Genomic DNA, 21201 nt, shown 5'->3' with positions numbered 1-21201 from the left:
AATTATAAATTTTCTCAGGTTAAACATTTGATATGTCATCTATATTGTATTCTGAATAAAATATTGAAATTTGAAACTTCCACATCATTGCCTTCTGTTTTTATTCACAATATGTAGTGTCCCAACTTTTTTGGAACCAGGTTTATAAATAAGATAAAACGATATAGAAAATGTAAGCCATTAAATGAATAGTTTAACAAAAACAAAATGAAAATTTGTTTAAACTTTACTCACCCTCAGGGAATTCAAGATGTGGATGATATATAATAAAATGTAGCACTATATCACTTGCTCATCTGTAGTGAATGGGTGCCGTCAGAATGAGAGTCCAAACAGCTGATTAAAAAAAACTCACATCTTTTGAAAATAAAAAGCAGCTTGTTTGTAAGAAACAAATCCATTGCTTAAAGGCAAAATATGAGTCTTAATTCTATTCTATTCTAATTCTATAAAAGTCATCTAATCTGAATCAAGAGAGAAATATGCACAGAACAAGCACTTTTTACAAGCAAAAACAGTCCAACATATAGGTGGGTGGATTTTGACATGAGAGGACAATAGGGTATACACTTTTTCACTAATGAATGAGTAATTATGGATTACCGATTCAAATTTGGACCAGAAGTGATGGTTTAAAGTTAAAATGCCATAACGATGGATTTGTTTCTGATAAACGCAGCTTTTCGGTTCATAAAGACATTAATTAGTGGAATGGAGTGGTGTGAATTACTTGTTGATTATTGTGATGTTTTTATCAGCTGTTTGGACTATAATTCTATATACACATATCTTTACATCTTTAAATTTTTCCGAATACACAAAAATGTAAAATTCTTTTGGTTGCTTTCAGAGCTGTTCTGTTCTCACTTTTGGTCTGGATCTATTTGTAGTCTGGCGCTTTGAGTTAAGTGGAACCAGTCAGTGCTGCTGTATTGGGTGGGCTCTCATGGTTGAGATCAGCCTAAAGTATATCATTATGGCTATTTTTAGTTCTTCCCGATATGTGACTTGGGAAACAGCAAAAACTTATCTTTGGAGGGAGGTTCCTTTGAGCGTTTACTGTTTGAAGGAAGATAAATGATGGGAAGTCGGTGGTCTGACTATGACCCTAACGTTTTTCTTTCGCATAGGCTACACACACAAATACTGAACGCACACGCATTTGGCAGAATGTTGAAACACGGATTATAATTTCTTTAAAAACTCGTCTGTCTGGCGAAACGTTTGCTCTTTGTTTGCCAGCTTCCTCGCGCAGTCAGACATCCTCCTTGCCGCGGTTTCGCCAAAAGCAACGTAACCGAGACAAAACCAGCTGTTTTGCCATAAATAACTTAACAGGCACACAATGAAGTGTTGTTAATCTGCTTCTCATCCCCCTGTCTGATTTTAAGCCAGTCCTACCGAGACAGACGGACATTAGAGGCGGTCTCGAACTCAGGACTCCCCTCTCTTTGTGTTTCAGTCGCTTACTGTAACATACTCCGTCAGCAGCCTCATATTTTTACAGTTCTGGATTTAATCGTCAGACTTTTATCATCCAAAATGAGGTTCAAACGGAACGGCTCGTACACCTTAAATAGGTAAGCACTTTAATGCCGAGCTGACATAATCATGCGTTCATCGAGTCGAATGACTCGTATTCCGGGTTTTCTCACCAAATGTTGAGTTCGAGTATTTTGTTGGTTTTTAAAAGCATGATAACCGTTCGCGTTCGAATGTCATTGTTACGTTCCATTCCACTAGAAGCACATGTTTTATATTACGCGCTTCTGTGAGGTCGCGCGGGGCGTTCGAATAGTCCGCGTTTCCACTGCTGGACACTCTTTTAAAAGCGTTTAAATTGACTATGGCCTAACAAACGCTAGTGATTTATTCGGGCTCAATGTGTAACGCACACCAGCAGACACACGTGGATTGATTTTGCAGCGTTTATGTAGTTTACAGACTTATTCCGTGGTTTAAAACGTCTACATTTTCTCTTAACGAACCATGAAACTCAGGCAGCGTTGGATTTGGTTTAGTGGAATAAACCAGTAAACCTGTAATTCATGCTTTTAGGAGGGAGGGGTGTTACTTTTCTTCCATTTCCATTGAGGGAACCGAAGCGAACGCATAGCATCATCCATTCCTAACTGCCTCGCAACTGTTATTCATGGGATTCAGTGAGTCCAGCGTTTAGGCTTTGAGTGACCAGTCCATTCATAGTCAGATCATTAGGACACAAGACTCATGCACTTTCTCAGCCATTTGTTATTTACCATGCTTTCCCGCTCTATTTAAGATGAAAACACACTTAGTTGTTTACTCATGCAGACTCATTGGTTGCTTTATTCAGAAACGCTCAGCACTTTCAGATCATGCACCCACAAAACATTACTTCTTGGACAGAGCAGTTGCCATCTGCAGCTTTCCCATCACAAAGAGAAGGTTCTTATCACACAGTCTTCTGCTGCTGGGGATAACGTCATCTAGTCTGGGAGAAGATCACGGTGGTTGCTGATTTGTTAATGCAGAGAGGGCTGAGATTTACAACTGCTGCTGGAGGTCTAGCTCCTCTCAGTGCTTTTAGATTGACACAATGGGTGACGTAATCTGTTTCTGTGCTTAGGTAATTGATCATCTTTGTGCATATTTACATGTATACAAAAAACAAAGGAGAGGCACCCTTTTACTGAGGGGTGTTTTTTGCACACACACACACACACACACACACACACACACACACACACACACACACACACACAACACATATATTAGTACTGTCAAATGATTAATCGCTATAATCACATCCAAAATAAAAGTTTTTGCTTACGTAATATTTGTGTGTGTACTGTGTACATTTATTATGCATATATAAATACACACATACAGGATATATTTGGACAATTTTACTCTCTGTTCTAATTTTCAAGTTAGATATGTTGTCATTTGATGTCATTTAATGATGCACACAAGAACTGGTGGAGTTAAGATCAAAAGTGCTTGGTTGATGCATGAGAACCAATGTGGTTTGATTGCTTGCACTTTTGCGAGAACCAGTGAGATTTGCGTTAATTGTGATGTTTGGCCTATTTGGAGCTTGACGGACATTATTCCTATCTCTAACTTGTGAATGGAAAAGTGCTGCGTGAAGATTCTTCAGGATTTTTCTCACATGAAGAAAAAGCAACACATATGGCTTTGAATGTGAATGTAAAAATGTAACCGATTTTTTTTGGGTGAACTAATCATTAGTTCTCCTGAGAAATAAAGTTTAGGCTCTGTAAATGGAAAAACAAAGCAAGACCGTGCATACTAGCCAATCAGGATGTGGCTCTCTGCCAGCCTCAACCAATGCTCTGAGTTTGGGACTAATTGTTGGTGTGAAGAATGAGAGACAGGGGAAATGTTTGGGGTTAAGCTTAGAGTAAAACATTTTTTTATGCTAGAGGAGCAGAAACTAGTTTCTTTGATTAGTTTTATATGAATAGGATCAATATGGGTGCCTTTTGGTGTCCTGTACATAAATAATGCATTTGCCATGATAACTTAATATAAAAATGACTATGAAAGGATGTGTTATATTAGGCTAAGTTTTTATATTCACAACAAAAGATTTTCTTGGCTCTTTAGATAAATGTCTATTTTTAGAAATGAGAGTTTTATATGAGTTTTTTTTTGTGTGTGTCTAAGAGGATGCTATTTTGCCATGTCCCACATCCTGTTCATTAAATTTGAATGATAGTAGAATATTGTCAAATCATTATATATATATATATATATATATATATATATGTATGCATTTCAACAGCTGAGGTGAGTAAATTGGTGACTTTTCTTCAAATGAGTTTGCTTACTTTCTTTGACAAACCTTAACATGTCCACTCTATCTGCATAAAATATGCCAGAAGTGATTTGACTACTGTATTTTCAAAATATGTAAGTTTAAATATACCAAATTATCTCCAACAACCAGACTAAATATCTAGCTTGTCACAGTTTGATCTAAGCTAATATTCCAATTGAAGCTCAAAATGTCCGCACTGTCGGCCACTTAGACTCGATAGAGTGGACATACACATGACAGGGTGGACATAGCATTCATATAGTTAATATTGCTAAAAACTAAAATGAATGGGGGGGGGGGTGTATCAATTTGATTGAGGATGTAATTATATTATTTATTATTAGTATATTACTATTTCTTTTTTATAAGTCCGTTTAGGAATGGGACATCATACCTTCCTGAAATATTATTTGTATTTTAATTTTGCATTGAAAACGCATTTAAAATTAATATACGTCAGGGTGGACACGTCTTATGGTTTATGCTTTGAATAATGGCCCATAATTATCTAAAAAATGTGTGGGAGCTCAGCTAATATCTTTCTATAGTGCTTGAGTGTTTACCATTTATGATATGACAACGCAAACGGGAAATCAAAGTTTTGAGTAGGTGAGGGTTGAAAGGCACTCACTATGATGATATTGACCCAATAAGTGATTACTTCATGCTTCTGTTGTTTCCCTTTAACTCCTTATGCCAGAAAATTATCTATTTTTTTTTTAATAGCTTTGTCTCTAGAGTTGTTATTTTTCCCCTCAAATTGGTCCCTTATCTCCAGGTACTGGCCCATGGCGAGTGTGTTTTTATTGACATTTTTCTATGCAAGAGCTTGGAAAGCTTTCATGGGAAGAAAATTTCCCTAAAGGCACCATTTGCAGGGGCTGTTTGGGCCCTTAAAAATTTCCTGGCTCAGGATATTCCTGCAGTGGGCCGTCATCGGTTTGCAGCAAGTCTATTTGCCAACCCAGCGCTCCCGCCTCAAAGTCAGAGCCAACGGGAGAGTGAGACAGGGAGGAAAGGAAGAGAGAGAGAGAGAGAGAGAGAGAGGGAAGATGGGAGGGGGAGCTGAGGGTATCAGCACAGAGGAACACACAAGTGCTGAGCGACTGTACGTGTTGTGCTCGCCTGCTGCGGACGCTTGTGTTTGTTTGCTGACTGAAGTGTTGTTCTGTCTGCACCGCGCCAAGGGAAATCGCCACCTAACAAAGCCCCGACTGTGTGCGGTCCAACAACTGGAAACAGGAGAGGGAGTCAGAAAGTGTGAAGAGGAACAGTTTGGGGCGCCACTGCAGAACTGCGAAGATGCAATGCCAAGAGTTCACGCTCTAACGGATGCCGCTTACCTGTAGTACATCTTAAAGCCGGCACAACAGAGGACCGGACTATCTGATTGCTGACTTCACAAGCTGCATGGGGGTTCTTGTGTGTTGTGACTGCTTCTTTTACAGGTACCAGTTTTGGGATGTTTTATCCTCCTCTTGCGCATATTTGTTCGCAGAAGTGCCTTGGAGTTGAGGATGCTCTTGAAGCTTTGTCAGGTTATGCTCGGCGATCGGTTCGAAGATGACACCTAGAACTTTCTCGGCAAGAGAAAGAGCCATTATCTGACGTTCAAAATCAGTACAGCTCATGATTTTTAGTTTTTTTTTAGTGTGTGGGGGTTGCAGTCCAATGTTGGTTGGGACACTGTGTTCCCAGCTTGCTTTTTCCCTACTGGTAAGGGCAGACTTTGCCCTCTATCCACTGTTAGTTACCTTGAATTGGAAAGTTAAGCAAGTGGGCTGTTCAAAAGTTAGTTAATGCTAACAGACCAATGCATGCTCTTTACATGGAAGGCTTGAGAGATGCTGTTTCCTTTTTTCCTTTACATATGGTTGTAGTTTTATTTTACTGGGGTGCTGCTATATATAACAAATCACTAAAGTTCCAGGGTTTTTTCAAGGTTGCTCTCCAATGTGAAAAAGTCCCAGATGTATTTGATTAAAAGTTGAGTTGGGTTTTTTTGCTGATCTATCTGTCCTTTGTTCGGTCCGCTTTATCGCTGCCATCTGCTTTTAGACTCTCGTGTTGATTCACAGTCAGTGTTTACGTTTGGCAAATTAGAAAACCATCAAGCTCTGCTTGATCTGGCTGTGTATTTTGTCTTCTGTGGCTGAGATGTTATTGTCTGGCTGGTGTGGAAGAAGCTCACCGTTTTGTTTTATAACGCCGTCGTCAGGTGTTGTTGTTTAGTCTTTCGAGTTTACATTGCCAGTCGTAAGTGTCCTCAGGGTTGTTGGTTTTAGACACACCTGCTTTCCGCAAAAAAAAAACAGTTTAGCCTCTGTAGTGTCTGATGTTTAGATAGCAACCAAAGCTATACTCAAGTTGCAATAACCGTACTGATAAATTGGCTGTGTGTTGACGGAAACTGCTGTATGTAACCATGCCAGGACTTGGATGAATGGAAACTGCATCCTTGCAAAGTTCAAGCGGTATTAAATACAGTGTTGCTAAATTTGTTTAGGCGCAGTCCAACTCCCAAAATCCATAATCGCATCCTGTTTGGGATCGTGTAAACAGTTTTGAGTTACTGTAGTTTTCCATTTAGCTCTTCCTCAAAGGTGGTGTAGGATTTGGCATGGAAGTGATTTGTGATGGGAGTGTAAGTAGTTTAAAAATATTCCACCAGTGTCTGGTTTTGGAGTATGCCATTATCTGCTAAGCCATCTGACTGGGGTGTCTATTTAATCTGATGTGCTTTAAATTTAATTGGTCTGTGTCAGCCAGCGGTCCCTTACTGTCTGCAATCTTCTCTAGCTTTGGGCCAATCTCCTGGGACGATCATGTCTTGGGGTAAAAAGGCCAGACTTTCCAAAGCTAAGGTCTGAGTTCATGATCTGTGGGGTTTCCTTAAGAATAAAAGTAGCATTGTGAGGAATAATTCACGTGATGTTAAGTAACAGTTTAATTTGCAACATGGATGTTTAGATTATGTTCAAATTATAAATAATGTATTGGTCATCATATTTCTGTTGTCTAGTAAGTTTAAGTAGTAGTATTTTTGATTTCTGAATGCTGATAGTAAGCGTATGTCTACCAAGTTCTTGAAAGTTAGCTTGTACTAAGTTTCTAGAAAACCTCTACTAAACCCATTTTGATTTGTGATCTCACTTAAAAACACAACTATATATGGTATAATTAGTCTAAATGCTATTATAATGATTTAACTCTAAAGAGTTGTACTTTCAGCCATAAAAATAAAGACTTAGTAGGTAGGAGACACAAGATTGCACTTGAACTCTACTGTATGTCGTATTTACATTTGAATTGCCTTAAGGTTTTTGTTTTTTCCAATTAATATTCAGTACATTTGGACATCCACCAGCTATCTGTTTCTTAGTTTGTTGTCACTGTTGAGTAATGTTGTCATATTAGCCCCCTCAGACCTCCAATTCTCCCGTGTCTTGCACTTTTCTGTCTCTCGTGTGAAAATGATGTAATTTCCTCCTCCCACTGCGATAGATTCGGCTTGCAGTGTTTCCTCTCTCGCTCTGCCTCAGCATCCCGGGCTGCAGCACGAGCACCTGATAATGCTTGCTCAGCGTCATCGCCCAAGGTCACTTCATTCATTCCTACCTCAGCTGGAGACTCTGCACACATTCAGCCATTTGTCATTTAATCACATCAGCAAAAGAGAAATGAATGCTTAATCTGTACAGGGCATAATCTGTTTTGGCAGTACTCTGCAAACCACATGTCCACCCCTCCCAGTACCAGTTTAATTACCCTAGAGATGTTGTTCATTCTTGACAGATGTGCCCCTTTTGTAATTATCTTTGATTAATTGTGTTGAAATGGAGGGAGGTTACCACTAGACCATCACCACAGAAGTCCTTGCCACTCCCTTAGCTTGATAATGTTCACATCTCATAACGGGAGTCATGGGTTTTTTGCAGCGTTAAGCCGTTCTATGTTTAGCAGAAAGGAACTTCTTGTTGGAGGAGAGTTACAAGGAGTAACGCAGTATTGCTCATCACAGCAGGCTCCTATTACGTAACAACCAGAGGTCGCAGCTGTGACGTCATCCGCTTGGAAATGCCTCATTCAGGTACAGTTGCATTCCAACAGACACATTCAGTTGCATTTGCGCATCACAGTCAGTTTTAAAGGTTGGTTCTTGACATTTAACCCAAATTTCCACATAGTGCGGGAGCAACATATTTGGAGGTATAAACTGGAGTACTGAAACTCTTTGAAGAGAAATTAGCATTGAAGAGATTGATGGTCCTTTCATTCAGGGCTGGTTGGTCAAGTTAGCCTATTGTATTCCTCTTTTGAATTATTTCTTTTTCGAAGTAGTTTAATTTCTTTTTAATGTAAGAGGTTTTACTGGAAGTGGTTTAGCCTTCTGTTATTAGACCTTGTGTTTACGGAAATGGACTATCCTACTTCTATCAGAATATTTTTTAATCTCAAAAGGCGTGCCTGTGGACCATTTACAGATCGTTTCATACGCATTAAACACAAATGCTAAGAACTGGATGAAACCACCAGTTCCAGTTTAATTGGTTTGTATAGTTTCATGAGCCAAGGTAGTTTTTATCACTTTGTCATGAAACGGAGAACTAATCACAAGTTTCTAAGAGTCATGGCTTCAAATATCTGAAAGATATTCTAGAGTTTTGTTTGAGAAACAAAGTGGCAAAAAAGCAAGATCAATTGAGCACAAGTCAACAAGTCATTTTGCCAGCTCAGAGGTGCGCACGTGAACCATTGATTGTTTTTTTTTTTTTTTGTGCCACTTTTTAGGCCTTGAATGGTTTAATATACACACTTGCATGTGTCAAGATGATGATATTTGCAAATATCTTTGTAAGCACAGTAATTTGGGTCTTAAGTGTAAGCAAACAACTGAGAAAGAAAGCCGGGAAGCTCTTAAAGTGACAGCAGTCTAATATTCCTGCAGTCTGTCATTCATGTTAATCAAACAACAGAGAAAAAAACTGTTCTTGATTAAATTACTTTTGAAATTTGTAATAATTTAACTACTTTATACAATCTATGTAGCATTTCTTATTTATTTGTTCTACTGTGTTTTTGTTGTTGTTGTTTTCCATGGCTTGTAAGTGAGTTCTTTTTTTTTAATTAAGGAAAGTATTAGTGTTTTTTATTTATTTTTATTTTTTTTATTCGAGACAAAAGTCATGTAGTGTATTCCAGCCTCAGGTTGACCAAAAGTTAGCAGTGGTTCTTTCTTTGGCATAATAATTTAATCTTTTTATCTCTCACCAATTTGTGGTTGTGTCACCTGCACTTCTGCTGAAAAGCATGCCTGGCCAGAGTCTCAAGAAGTGCTCGAAAATGGTTATCCAGACCAGCATCAGGTTCAGGAAAGCTACTTTAATGTGACGTGAAGCTCTGAACCACATCATTCTGTTGTTGTTGATTCAGCGTCCTCAGGGATGATACCAGAGGACTGGATGGGTATCTACGAAACAGCCTCCTTCCCAGTGGCATCTAAGCTGCTTACAGGATAACAGTTTCCATGAGCCTCGCACCTGAGCTGGGCTGTTGTTTACATTTCTACAGCCAATAAAAACGTGTGTGTGTGTGTGTGTGTGTGTGTGTGTGTGTTTTAGTAGACTCTCAATCCGTTGTTTGGAGGTTTTCCTTGGCTGAGCATGTACTACAGCAATAAGGGACTTATTAAATTAAGATTAAAAAAGATTAAGACTATAAACACTGTATCTACTGGGACTAGAATGAAACTAAACACAAAGTGATTCATGAAAGGCTAAAATAGCATGAAAAACAGCTGGAGCACTTGTCCTGAGTTCGTCTTGCAGATCTGTGGTCCAATTGCTTGAACACCACTGTTATCAGAAAGTCCTTACTGTTTGGCATTAGACCCCTCAAGGTCAATACACATTACGATCGCTGTCTGAGAGACCCTTAAGGTCTTATTTCGTGCATCACAAACAATCATATGGCTCCTTTTCTCAAGGGCGTTTCCTGTACAAACATGGCATCCCACAGCTTACTTACCCCCTCTTACACAAAGGTCTGTTTGTCTTAGACCCTAACATAAGACCCTCTGTCTTGGCCCTTCTGTTATTCCGTTTACAAAAGATTGGGAAATCCTGCAAGAATGATGCAAAAAATGCCCAGTTTTGACAATTAATAAAGAGGTTTGTTTGATACATGTGGCAAAGTGCTATAGGAAAGTAAAGGAACCTTTCATGCTGGTCTATATACAGCGAGTTTTGGATGGTCGCCAGTGGAGAAAACATATTTTTGTAGTCAGATGGTGTAGTTACTGTGTTTACCAGCAGGAGCTAAATGGACCATGCTAACCATAAACTTTGGTTGATGTACTTCTGTATTTCTACGGTAGGAGGCAGTGAACTCGTGGTGAAAACAAGTCCCACAATCACTGTTTCTCTGTCTTCTTGAGCTTTTAAAAAAAATGGAGCTTGTGGTCTAACCAGTGCAATCACATGGTCTTTTTGCATTTTCGTTTTCTCTCTCTCTTGCTGTCTTTTTGTTTTCTAGCCCACAGCTATTTCTGCTCTTGATCTTGTAAAATCCTTACTGGAATTAATGCCATCCATTTCGGATGAATTATCCGTGTGTGTCTCTGCACGTTTGACTATTTATGTATACCTCATTATTTTACATAATGGTTGCCTACACTGATGAAGCTTGTCTCATCATCTTTCATCGTTTTGTCTTTCGAACAAAGACCTTGATTAGCTTTTCCTATCTCTGAATCCAGGGATCAAAGGCTCTGTTTCCATAATTACCAGCATTCAGTGGCTCTTTCACAAGCTGAATGAAGCCAGTTCTCTCTACTGCTTTATCTCCTAGTCTCGACTGATGCCGCTATAGATTAACATCTGCTATGTATCTCATCTTTAAGACGATAATCCTAATCCACTTGAAATCATAATGGCTGTGTTTATTTAAATCTCTGTAAGTGAAGGTGACAAAGCACATGATTAAGCCTGTTTTTAATGACTGGTATTGCTAGTGATGGACCGTTTTTTAAATTATTGCTGATATGAGATAATTGTTTTACTATACCAATAACTGATAAATGGCCAATGTTAAAATTCTATATTATTTTGTCAAAAAAACAAACAAACAAACAAAAAATAACAAAACACAAAAAATAAAACTTCAGAACTCAAACCAGTTGTTTTTAATGTGACATGCTGAAGATAATTTTGGCACCACAACATTAAAACACATATGAAATTTGATTGAGATTTGCTAAATGAGATTTGCTAAAATTTTAACAGTGTTACTAACTTGCTAGTTAAGTAATTAACTAAATATTAAATCAAATAAGCATTAGATGATGGATCTAGTGAACAATAGCACATTAACCAAAGGCTGATTTGGTGCTAATAAACAAACACTGATAAATGTAAATGATGTTTAGCTGATATGATACGATGAGTTGTTTTGTTCATTGGTTAATTGTTTTTAAAGTATCACTCATCTGTAGAAGCTTGTTTGCGCGACAGAATAAAAAATAAAACAAGGTAACTTTCACTTTTTATCTCACAATTTTGTTTTTTTATTAGAATTGTGAGATATAAACTCACAACCGTGAGTTATAAAGTCAGATGTGTGTGATATAATCTTGTTATTACAAGAAATGAAGTCAGAATTGTGACGAAAACTAGCAATTCTGACTTTTTTTTCTAGCAATTGTGAGTTCACAACTCGCATTTATGACTTTTTCTCAGAATTGCATGTCATGATGTGAACTCACAATTCTGACATGTTTCCTCGCAACTGCGAGTTACAAAGTCCAATTCTGAAAAAAAAAAAAAACTTTCTTACAAAGGTTAGTTTATATTTCACAATTCTGACTTTATTTCTCAGTATTGTGCGTTTATATCACATAATTCTGATTTTTTTTTTTTTTTTTACATGCAATTGTATGTTTAATCTCTCAATTCATACTTTTTTTTCCCCACGCATTTGCAAGCTTACACCTTTCAATTCTGACAAAAGTGTCCGGACTGTCAGATAAAAAGTCGCAAATTGCTTTGTTTTTTTTTTTCATTTGCAGAAACGGTCTTCCATATTACTCTGTATTGATTCAAGGGGTTTTATTGGACAATTACTGCACGGTTGCTTTTGAAGCAAGTTAGAACTGCAACTACAAGCTATTTTGAGATTTTGATGAATCTGTTGAGACTTCAGGGTTTGTTTGTAGATTTGTTTGCCCCGTATCAAGCTTTCCAAACTGAACCTCCAACCGCTGGAATGCCGCGTGTGTGGTGAAGCCTTTTGAACATGCAACAACACGCTTCCAACTTCTTGCTTCATCTTCACTTCATTTTCTCTTTTGTACGCTTTCTTGTTCTGACTCTCTTTGGCCTTTTTACTTTTTTTTTTACATTTGCAGGACTATTTTCTGTTTTTATAGTACCTGGAAAGCTTTAGCTATAGATAATTTTCGGTTGTAAACAGTTATAATGAAGTCACACTTGCACAATCGGTTTCAAAATCTGATTTCACACATTCCCGGAATTTGTTTAGATATCACTCATAAAACCCTCCAAAAAACAGAATCTCTCAAGCGAGATTTATAACACGATTGCTGTAAAAAAAAAAAAAAAAAAATCCATCCATCTCTTTCTCTTTCACTGCTCCTGCCATGTGTTTTCTTAGCCGAGAGCAGAACATGTTGGAGCATGCAGTCGCTCCGTGCCAGGAATGCGCGATAGGATGCAGGACCATGTTAATAATGGCCATCATCCAAAATCTCCTCAGGACAGCAGGAGGGATGAGTAGATAGACAACTCATAGTGTTGCAATAAATTACTTGCACTTTGCTCAATGTTCAGTTCACACCAAAAGATAATCATAATAATAAAAAAACTATTTTAAAATTATTTTAAGATTCAGATTTTTTTTTTTTTTTTTGTAGTTCTTCTTACCAGAACAAAAATAGTCCATGTTTGGAAAGCATTGCTGGTGGGAGTGATTTGATGTGTAGGTGTATCTCGTGAATGCTTGGAATGATTCTTTTGTAATGCACCTGATCATCAACACGGATTAATGAAGGATCAGCTTCTCTAACATCAGCTGCTTGACATGATATTAGTAATCACAGTGGAAGTTTCTCGCAGAGTTTAACGTCTTTTCTCCCATTGCGACAGGGTTGTGAGTAGGTTCTTATCTTGTTCATCTCATGTCGCCCTCGGCAGTTCAGCACGGCCGGATTACTCATCTGTTGGATGCTTTAGCTCCGGGCATAATGTACTGTGTCTAGAGGATCTTTTTTTTTTTTCTGTTTGCTTTAAGAGGAATGTTCGTTGACTTTCTTACCGAACGAGTCGAGCGAGACATGTGACCAATCATACGATCAAGCAAGTGTAAACAACTGTAAATGCAAACTAAATGTGTATTTATTTTACTGAACTTACTATTTCAGCTTGTTGTATTATTTTATAGACCTGGCCTTCTCTTATTGAGTTAAATGACTTTGGTCATAGCTGTTACTCCCACTGGCCTGATGTCACTGTCTTAAACATGATGTCTGGTGCTACAGTACGTGTTTTGTTCTGTAATTGGTAGTTGGACACATGACTTAATGCTTAAGACTGAAAGTAAAGTCTGAACAGGAAGCGCATTGTAAATCAGTGACTTAATTGTGTTATCATTCACGGCAGATGCAGCTGGTATGTTGTCTCAGTTGTCGTGAATCAGGTGGTGAGTAAACATCTCATGAAGTGTGTGGGATCAGACAGGGGTTTTTTTGGGCCTCAGCTGACAGAAACCATTTCACTACGCAAGTCCAGCCCCGCATGTATTTTTCCAAAAGAGTCACTTGCAAAATATGTAAAGATTGATGAAATAATGTGCTATTTTTACCTTGAGAAACTTTGTAAATGTCGTAATATTATTTATTGTCTTTTTTATCAAATATTTTCATTGAAAGACAAACATGATGCCAGTTACATAACACTTTTGCAAATACCAAGTTATATAAATATCTTTTAATGAGGTAAAATTCTTTTTTTTTTCACTCCATAGTCACCTAGATCTTTCTGTGTTTGATCTTTTTTTTTTTTTTTTTTACTCAGGAATTTACTTGTAGTTTGGCTTCAGGCACAGTTCATCTGAGCCGTTTGTATGTTTGGCTTTAAATTTAAATTTATCATAAATAAAGATTTCTGTGGATAATTCAAGTTCACTTTTGAGTTGACTCCAGAGTTCTGTTTTTAATGATGTATTAAGATATTGCCACTTTTATCAAGGTTTTTCTAAACCACCAAAACGAAGAAGAAAACAGGTTGTGCATTGTCATGTTACCTCAGAAATGTATTGTAATTACGGTAAATGTTTCCTCTTAAACATAACTGTAAGTAGAGTAACTTCATTCGGAAGCTGGTCTCACCACATTGGCCGGAATATTAAACACAATCTGGCCGAGAGACAGCAGACAGAGTGAGAGACGAACTTCTTCAAACTGCATGTCAACCACAACATGCCCCGCCCACGCGCGCGTATGATTGGCTGTCTCCTGGTCTTAACATATTATGTCCCGCACATCGACTGTTCTGATTGGCTGGCCGTTTGCTAGAACGAGAACTTTGGAGCAAGAACTTTATATTCTCTTTACTAGCTAGTGTTTGAAAACATCTTGGGAAGGGAAAGGGAAAGACCGGTCAGTTCATCACCGTGGACTTTCAGTCCATCTTCGTTGTTGTTCTTCGGATATGCACTCACAGAAAACTCCCAGAAGTGGATTAAGTTGCAAGATGGTTCTTCAGGCTGTTGGTAAAGTTTTAAGGTAACGTGGCTAAAGAAGATTTGCATGTGTATAACAGCTGCATAAACCTAAATAGCGTCTATATAATAAACAAAGGGAAAAAAAATACGTTAATAAATAGGCTATTGATATGCACATTTTGAGGGCAGATATCCAGTGCATTCAGGAGAATATTTTTTTATATATAATTTCAGGACTAATTATACTTTATACATATAGAGGGTGATATAAGAATATTTTATTAAAACTATAATTATAAAAAATATATATATGTAGTAGCGACTGATCTATATTATTAATACCATTATATGAACAATTTTAGAAAAAAATAATAATAACCAAATATGTATATTTGTGACTTACAATTAACGTTTTTCGTAGATGACGTCTAAAATTGTTCATATAATGGTGTTAATTATTCGAATAAACAAACATTACGCTGAACATTTATTATTGGAATCAATTATTAGCGTGAGCTGTTCATATGAATTACAATACATTCAGTTAGCAGATTGGTTGAGTATTACGTGTATCATGCATATTCATAAGCAAACGTTAAACGCTTGTGATGACTCACCGTGGCTCATTTAAATTGTTTGAAAACTTGGAGCACTTGCACTCAAATTTAGATAAGTCCTTTTTTTTTTTTTTTACTTTGGAATACAATAGAGAAAAAAATGCATTTAAAATAAATAGAATCAAATTAATTCAAGAGGGCTCTTAATTAATTCAAAAGACTCCAAAGAAGAAGCAGTGATAGTGTAAATGTGATCAAGTATTGTGCCATAGTTTTAAGCCTTTTCTTTTTAGTCTTAAGGTGTCAAATGTTGCACTTAATATTTTTGCCTATAACTGCATTAAAGCACTGTGAAAAGGGCTAAAATTCTAAAATTAATTTGGCAAGTTTCAGTGTTTATGAGGGATGGTTTACCAAGACCTCTCTCTTCAGCCACCTCTTTGTTGTGATCTGATGACCTCTCGCTGTAACGCCCCCATGGCGCTGGTGCTGTGTTTAACACAATACTGTCATCTCAATGGCTCTTCACACACTCCTGATACCCATGAGAACTAGGAAGTCCAAACTCGGCAAGACGTACTCAGCCAAAGACCAGCAAGTACTTTAGCATCAATGCTGAAGGTCACCATGTTTGTCTGAAACTGTTATAAATGCTCCATTATAAAAGTTCCCATTTTTATTTGATCGTCATCCAGACTGTACAACAAATTAATTGTAGTGCTAATATTATCGCGACTAGAGAGCAGGATGGCTGATGACCAAAATAATAGCAATGTTTACGTAATAACAGCTGAACACAAAATTGCTGAAATGTAATTAACACTTTTTTGAGTCACTTATGATTAGTTAAAAACCAATGTCGATAATCTCAAACTTTTGGCCATTTAATCATGCTTATCATTATTTCATTTAATCACTATTCACTACCCATAAACCAACTTTACTGATGCCGCTTGAACAATAGAAACATGTCTGCCTAAAGAGCAATAGTGTGCCTAGGTGCTGGATTGTTTTACTGCTGTTTACTGATTTCCAGATTGTAGTTTTGGTATCCATATGGCAGGCTTTGAAGTTTCCAGCCCTGTTCTGTTTGAGTCAAAGTGATTTAGAGATGTTTAGACGTTTTAGCTGCTTGCAGATGCTGGATGACAATGTGCACAGTGTGTTGCATAATGTCATGCCTCATGCATAGTTCATCTTTGAGATTATAAACAGCATACTACGTTTAATAATCACTTTCGACAAGGTGTTTACCTGGCAGTGTATTAAATAGTTTAATTACTTAAGTTCCCTAAGAGCTCATGATCTTTATCCACACCAAACCTTTGAAGAAAACCATTGAACGTTTCACATGCTTTAAGATAAACACACATGGCATTAATGTTTTAAATTTAGTCACAAGAAGAAATCAAGTCTAGGATTCTCCTGTTTGATTCTGATAAAACAAGAAAACAATGGAAAGCAAAACATGGGAGTGCATTTGAGGATCCAGAACTCAATGTTATATCAATACCCCGATATAGTTGATTTTTACATGAAGAAACAGTTTGTGCATCCAAAAAACTGAACGCACATTGTTTTATTTGAGCCTTCACACAGGGTTTCGTAATCTTCCAGGAAGCACCATTTTTGTAAATCATGTGGTGGAGGGCAAATTCTCAAGCCATTAGCTAGTTTATTTTAGGTGAAAGAAAACTTTCTAGCTGCCAGCGGCCCTCGACACACACACACACACACACACACACATATCATGCCCACTCATAGCAGTTTCCCCCGCATATATCTTTCCCATAAAAGGCATTGCAGTTTCCAGACTCTCAAACCAAGCCAAGGTTTTGACCATAGACCTGTATCAACCACTCAGCTCTAGAAACCCATCTGTGTTTGTGTATCAAACATTAAAATCACGTTTTTCAACATAGCTTTACAGATTACCGATCTTGTCTCTACCTTTGTAGTGTTCACATTTGAGCTTAATCTGGTGTCACTCCACTTTTTGAGGTATGTGCTTTGATTTATTTACAAATAAGCGTAAAATACAACAAAAAAGCTGTGAGATATTTCTGAAATGTTGACTGTATCAACATTGTTTGTTCAGAAGCGGATCCTTTATTTTGTAGAATGGAATTTAGGGAAGACACGCCTACATTTATTTAGATGTCACTCCCCACCCTTTAGAGAGTGTATGTAGCTTTTAAGAAATTGTATCGCCTAACTATTGTGGACATTAAAATGTATCCTTTATTAGTCAGCCGAGGGATGGGTTTTGCGTGAAGCAGAGTGTTTGAGCTCAGCTGCGTGGATCCATCAAAGGATCTGGGAGATGTTCAGATCTTCCAGCTGGCTCAAGCCTCAAGTTCAGATTCCTACCAGCTGGACCTGACAGCTGCCTGCTTGCTTGCTGGCATCTTTTTCACTTGATACTGGTTGATCCTTCAATGTCGATCCTTTATACTGATACTGCATCAGTTGTGCAAGTTCTTTGTTAATGCATTTCTATCATGTCAACTCTCAGAAAGTTTAGCGTGATAATGTACATGGTAATGTTGATGTGTTTCGTCTTGGCAGAACAGATCTGTAAAACTGCTACTGTGGCAGAGCAAGTACCAAGACCGCCAATACATCTACAGACATGCTGCTGTGAGCATGTAAGAGATACTGCTGCTGGACATATAGAAACATACATTAATTAACTCCCATATATAGCATACATGAATCACCCCGTAGCAGATGTATACAGGTGGAGCTGGGGAAGGAGGAGGGTTTCTGAATTGAGCTGCTACTTCTACAGCAAGCGCTAGCCAAGTATCTGAATTTTGAAAGGACCTTTCCCTATCCCATACCCCTCTCACTCTCCCACTTCACTTCCTGTCAACAATGCCGTTATATCATAATATAAGGCAAAAAAGATTTAGAGGAAACGTAACTATTTTACAAGATGCTGTTTTCTTACGAACGTATACAATGCAATTTGTAAAAAAAAATGTGCAATGTGCAATGTGATTTGTAATGAATTGTTTTTTGTTTTTTTTAGTTTGGGTCCATTTTTAGTGTATGTTCGTTGTATGTCATTGTATCATTTATCATGTGCTATTCTTATCATTCTGGTATCTTATATGTCCAAAGCGCAGGTGCAAGACGAGCACTGTTTCATACCTCCTATTGTTCCCATTTTAATTATGAGGAGGCTTATTGTTTAGGGACAGTGTCATTGTTGAAATAGATTTTAAAAAAAAATATATTTTTGTTCTGTCTTTGTTTCCTTCATATTTAACATTTTTCATCATCTTTGACCACATTAGCAAAGCATTAACTTGCCTCATAGTGTGAATTCCCTTGGTGATTTATCTCCGTCTCTTTCCTGTTTTACACGGAACACTAATTACAAGTAGTTAAACAGAATGACGTCCAAATAAAGTTGAAGTTTACCAGACTTCCCACGCTCCAATGTTTGATTGGACCATGCTCCATGATTAACCCTTTTAGACCTTTGACACGAGTCAATTTAAGACCTCCATACGGATGATAAGATCTTTCCCGCTCGGTAGCAATCCAGAATTCCAACAATCCCACAATCCGCTCTTTTGTCTTGGCTTCAATTTGATCATGTTTATGGACTTTGGTGTCTGAGATAAGCCTCCTTCCTGGTTTGTGTGAAAAGAGGAACTGGTGAAGGTGGTCAGAAACTTGAGGTTGGGAATGAGCCGTTTAAAGTGCAGAGACGCTTTAACAGGAAATCATGTTGGTGGAGGGGCTATAAATTTAGGGAGTTGTTCATGTGATGAAAAACAGTACTGTTTTAAAGCTAAAAGAAATAAAAAAGTTCAAATGAATGAGCAGTAAACAGAAGTTCTTCATAAAAGAGCCTTATTTGTTCACATAAACATAATAAACCCTAGAGGAGTTGAAGTAAGTGCAAGGAAATGATGTAAATTCTTTATAACCTGTCTTTGCCTGTACTCTTGTTATTAGCTGTTTAATGCTCCTGTAACCTTTGTCCCAGGCAGCTGCGGGATCTGCCACAGCAATGCGATTCTGACATTTACATGTTAAAACTAGCACTGGAAGTACAAGTCTGTTTTGACACCTGAGTTTGAAACAGACGAGAAATGTGGGTTACTCCAAAGAAGCAAAGCAGAGATGTCGATTTAGACTACGTCCACACAAAGCCAGAGCTTTCCCTATCCAATCTTTTTTTGTTGTTGTTGCCATCTCTAGAAATATCTACGCTCACGCGAAACCACAAAACGGAGTAGTATACATGCCAGATCAGTATGTGTATCTGATTCTGCCACAGAGATACATCAAAAACGGAGAAGACGACTTGCGTAAACCTTGCGCGCGGTATACAAACGAACATTAAACAATACATTTATTAATCTGTGTTAATGTTAGTTAATAAAAAGACAATTGTTCAAAGTTTTTTCATGTTTTTGTTATGTGACGTAGAGGTGTCTGACTAGGTGCGCAACGTAGGCTGGTGACGTCAATAGTTTTCAGAAAATATACAGATTCACTGTCCACACGAAAACACAAGGGCGCCGTTTTCAAATTTATCCACTCTGGGACCCAGTTTAAAAAAAAAAAAGATATTGGTTTCACTTTCTCAAAACGCCGTATCCGTTTGGATGAAACTAGACCAGGAACAGCTATTACAATTTTTTACTAAATTAGTATTATTATTTTATAGGTTAGTTCAGTTCAAAGTGTCATGTGGTGCAACTCCCCCAAAACTGAATTAAAAATTATGAGTTTGTTATGACTAAGATTTTTTTTTACATTGAAATATAATTAAAACTCATTTATTTGTTTGTTTGTACATGTATATATTTTACTTGATAGTTACAGTAAATTACATTTTTATTCATTACATTTAAACTGTGTTTGGGAAACATTTAAAAACAATTTGTGCATTTGATGGCGCTAATGGCAATGAAAAAACACACTTCACTTCATGCATCTCTTCCTAACGCATCCTTCTTCTCTTGCAGGAAATCCAAAACAAAGTCCAATGGAAAGAAAGCACCAGCTGAAGAGAAGAAGCACTACATGGAGCCAGAATACACAAAATTGCGAGTCGTGGACTTCGACCTGAAAGATTTGGTGTCGCTTCCCACCAAAGAGATCGACCTCAACGAATGGCTCGCCAGCAACAGTGAGTTCCCAAACAAACATCAGGCTTAGAAAAAAAATACCCTTTTGTCATTCCGGAGTTTAGAAAACGGACAAATTTTTGTGCGTGAGTGCAAAACAGTTATGAGCACAAAGCAGAGCATTACCTTTTTAAATCGTAAACGTGAAATGTGCAAACTGTTTTATTATAAACAGATGTTGTTTTCTGTTAACAAGGAAAGTGCTGCTCATCTTTAGGGTTAGTGATTTGAACAAACCCTTACAGAATCACTTCACAAATACTTTCAAGTTTTATGTTAGCATGTTGCTAAGCTAATGACAGGATAATTAAATAAAATTGTAAACAAAGTTTGATCATGAAGAAAATTTTATTTCCTGTAAAATAAATTTGGTTATGTAGTGATTTCTAACTAGTGTTCATCCAGCTTGCTAATTGAAATTGCTAATGCTAATCTTTTGGGTTAATGATTTGAACAAACGCCTCGTCCACCATCTTGTATTTTTTAAGCTTGTCATAGTGCATTCTGGGATCTCCTGCTTCAGAATAAATGGTATTTAATAAGCCATTATAATTTATTTGCTATGTTTTGAACAGCCCTGATGAAAAATAACTGGACTAACTAAGGATGGTTGACTGATTTTAATTGGTCTAAAAATAAAACAGACTGGTTTTCGAGGGGTTTCACCACTTCTTCAGCTGATCAGGCTGGGAGACCAGATGTCCAGCTTAAACCAGCTGAGACCAGACAAGCAGCGTAGGCTGGTTTTATCAGACACTTTACACCACGAGTGACTATGAGGTCTTAAAATGCTGCCTTCATAGAGCACCTATTTGGTTTTCAAACAGAGCCATAGTCTTTTATGGAAGAATATTCAGGGCAGTGAACGCAGTGACTGCCACATTTCAAATGAAAACCCAAAGTCCATTTGCAGCTGTATTTTCCATGT

The 21201-nt window shown here is 37.5% G+C and overlaps 1 protein-coding gene across 4 annotated transcripts in view; it reads left to right on the top strand.

Annotated features, from left to right (window-relative positions):
- The window catches only part of LOC128014215 (MOB kinase activator 2-like), a 40690-nt gene that overhangs the window by 12397 nt on the left and 7092 nt on the right, over window positions 1-21201 (top strand). Inside the window, exons 1-2 of one of the 4 annotated variants that reach the window (XM_052597603.1) lie at window positions 4924-5274; window positions 20112-20275. In XM_052597603.1, the coding sequence (XP_052453563.1) occupies window positions 5237-5274; window positions 20112-20275 (202 nt within the window). In that variant the 5' untranslated portion in view covers window positions 4924-5236. Of the gene's footprint in view, window positions 1-4923; window positions 5275-7808; window positions 7917-14456; window positions 14625-20111; window positions 20276-21201 lie in introns of those variants that run through there. The other 3 variants (XM_052597605.1, XM_052597602.1, XM_052597604.1) reach the window with 3 other exon arrangements.

This window comes from Carassius gibelio, chromosome B25 (genome assembly GCF_023724105.1).
Source record: "Carassius gibelio isolate Cgi1373 ecotype wild population from Czech Republic chromosome B25, carGib1.2-hapl.c, whole genome shotgun sequence".
In the NCBI taxonomy this organism is placed as follows: domain Eukaryota; kingdom Metazoa; phylum Chordata; class Actinopteri; order Cypriniformes; family Cyprinidae; genus Carassius; species Carassius gibelio.
This window is presented reverse-complemented; position numbering and strand designations above follow the sequence as displayed.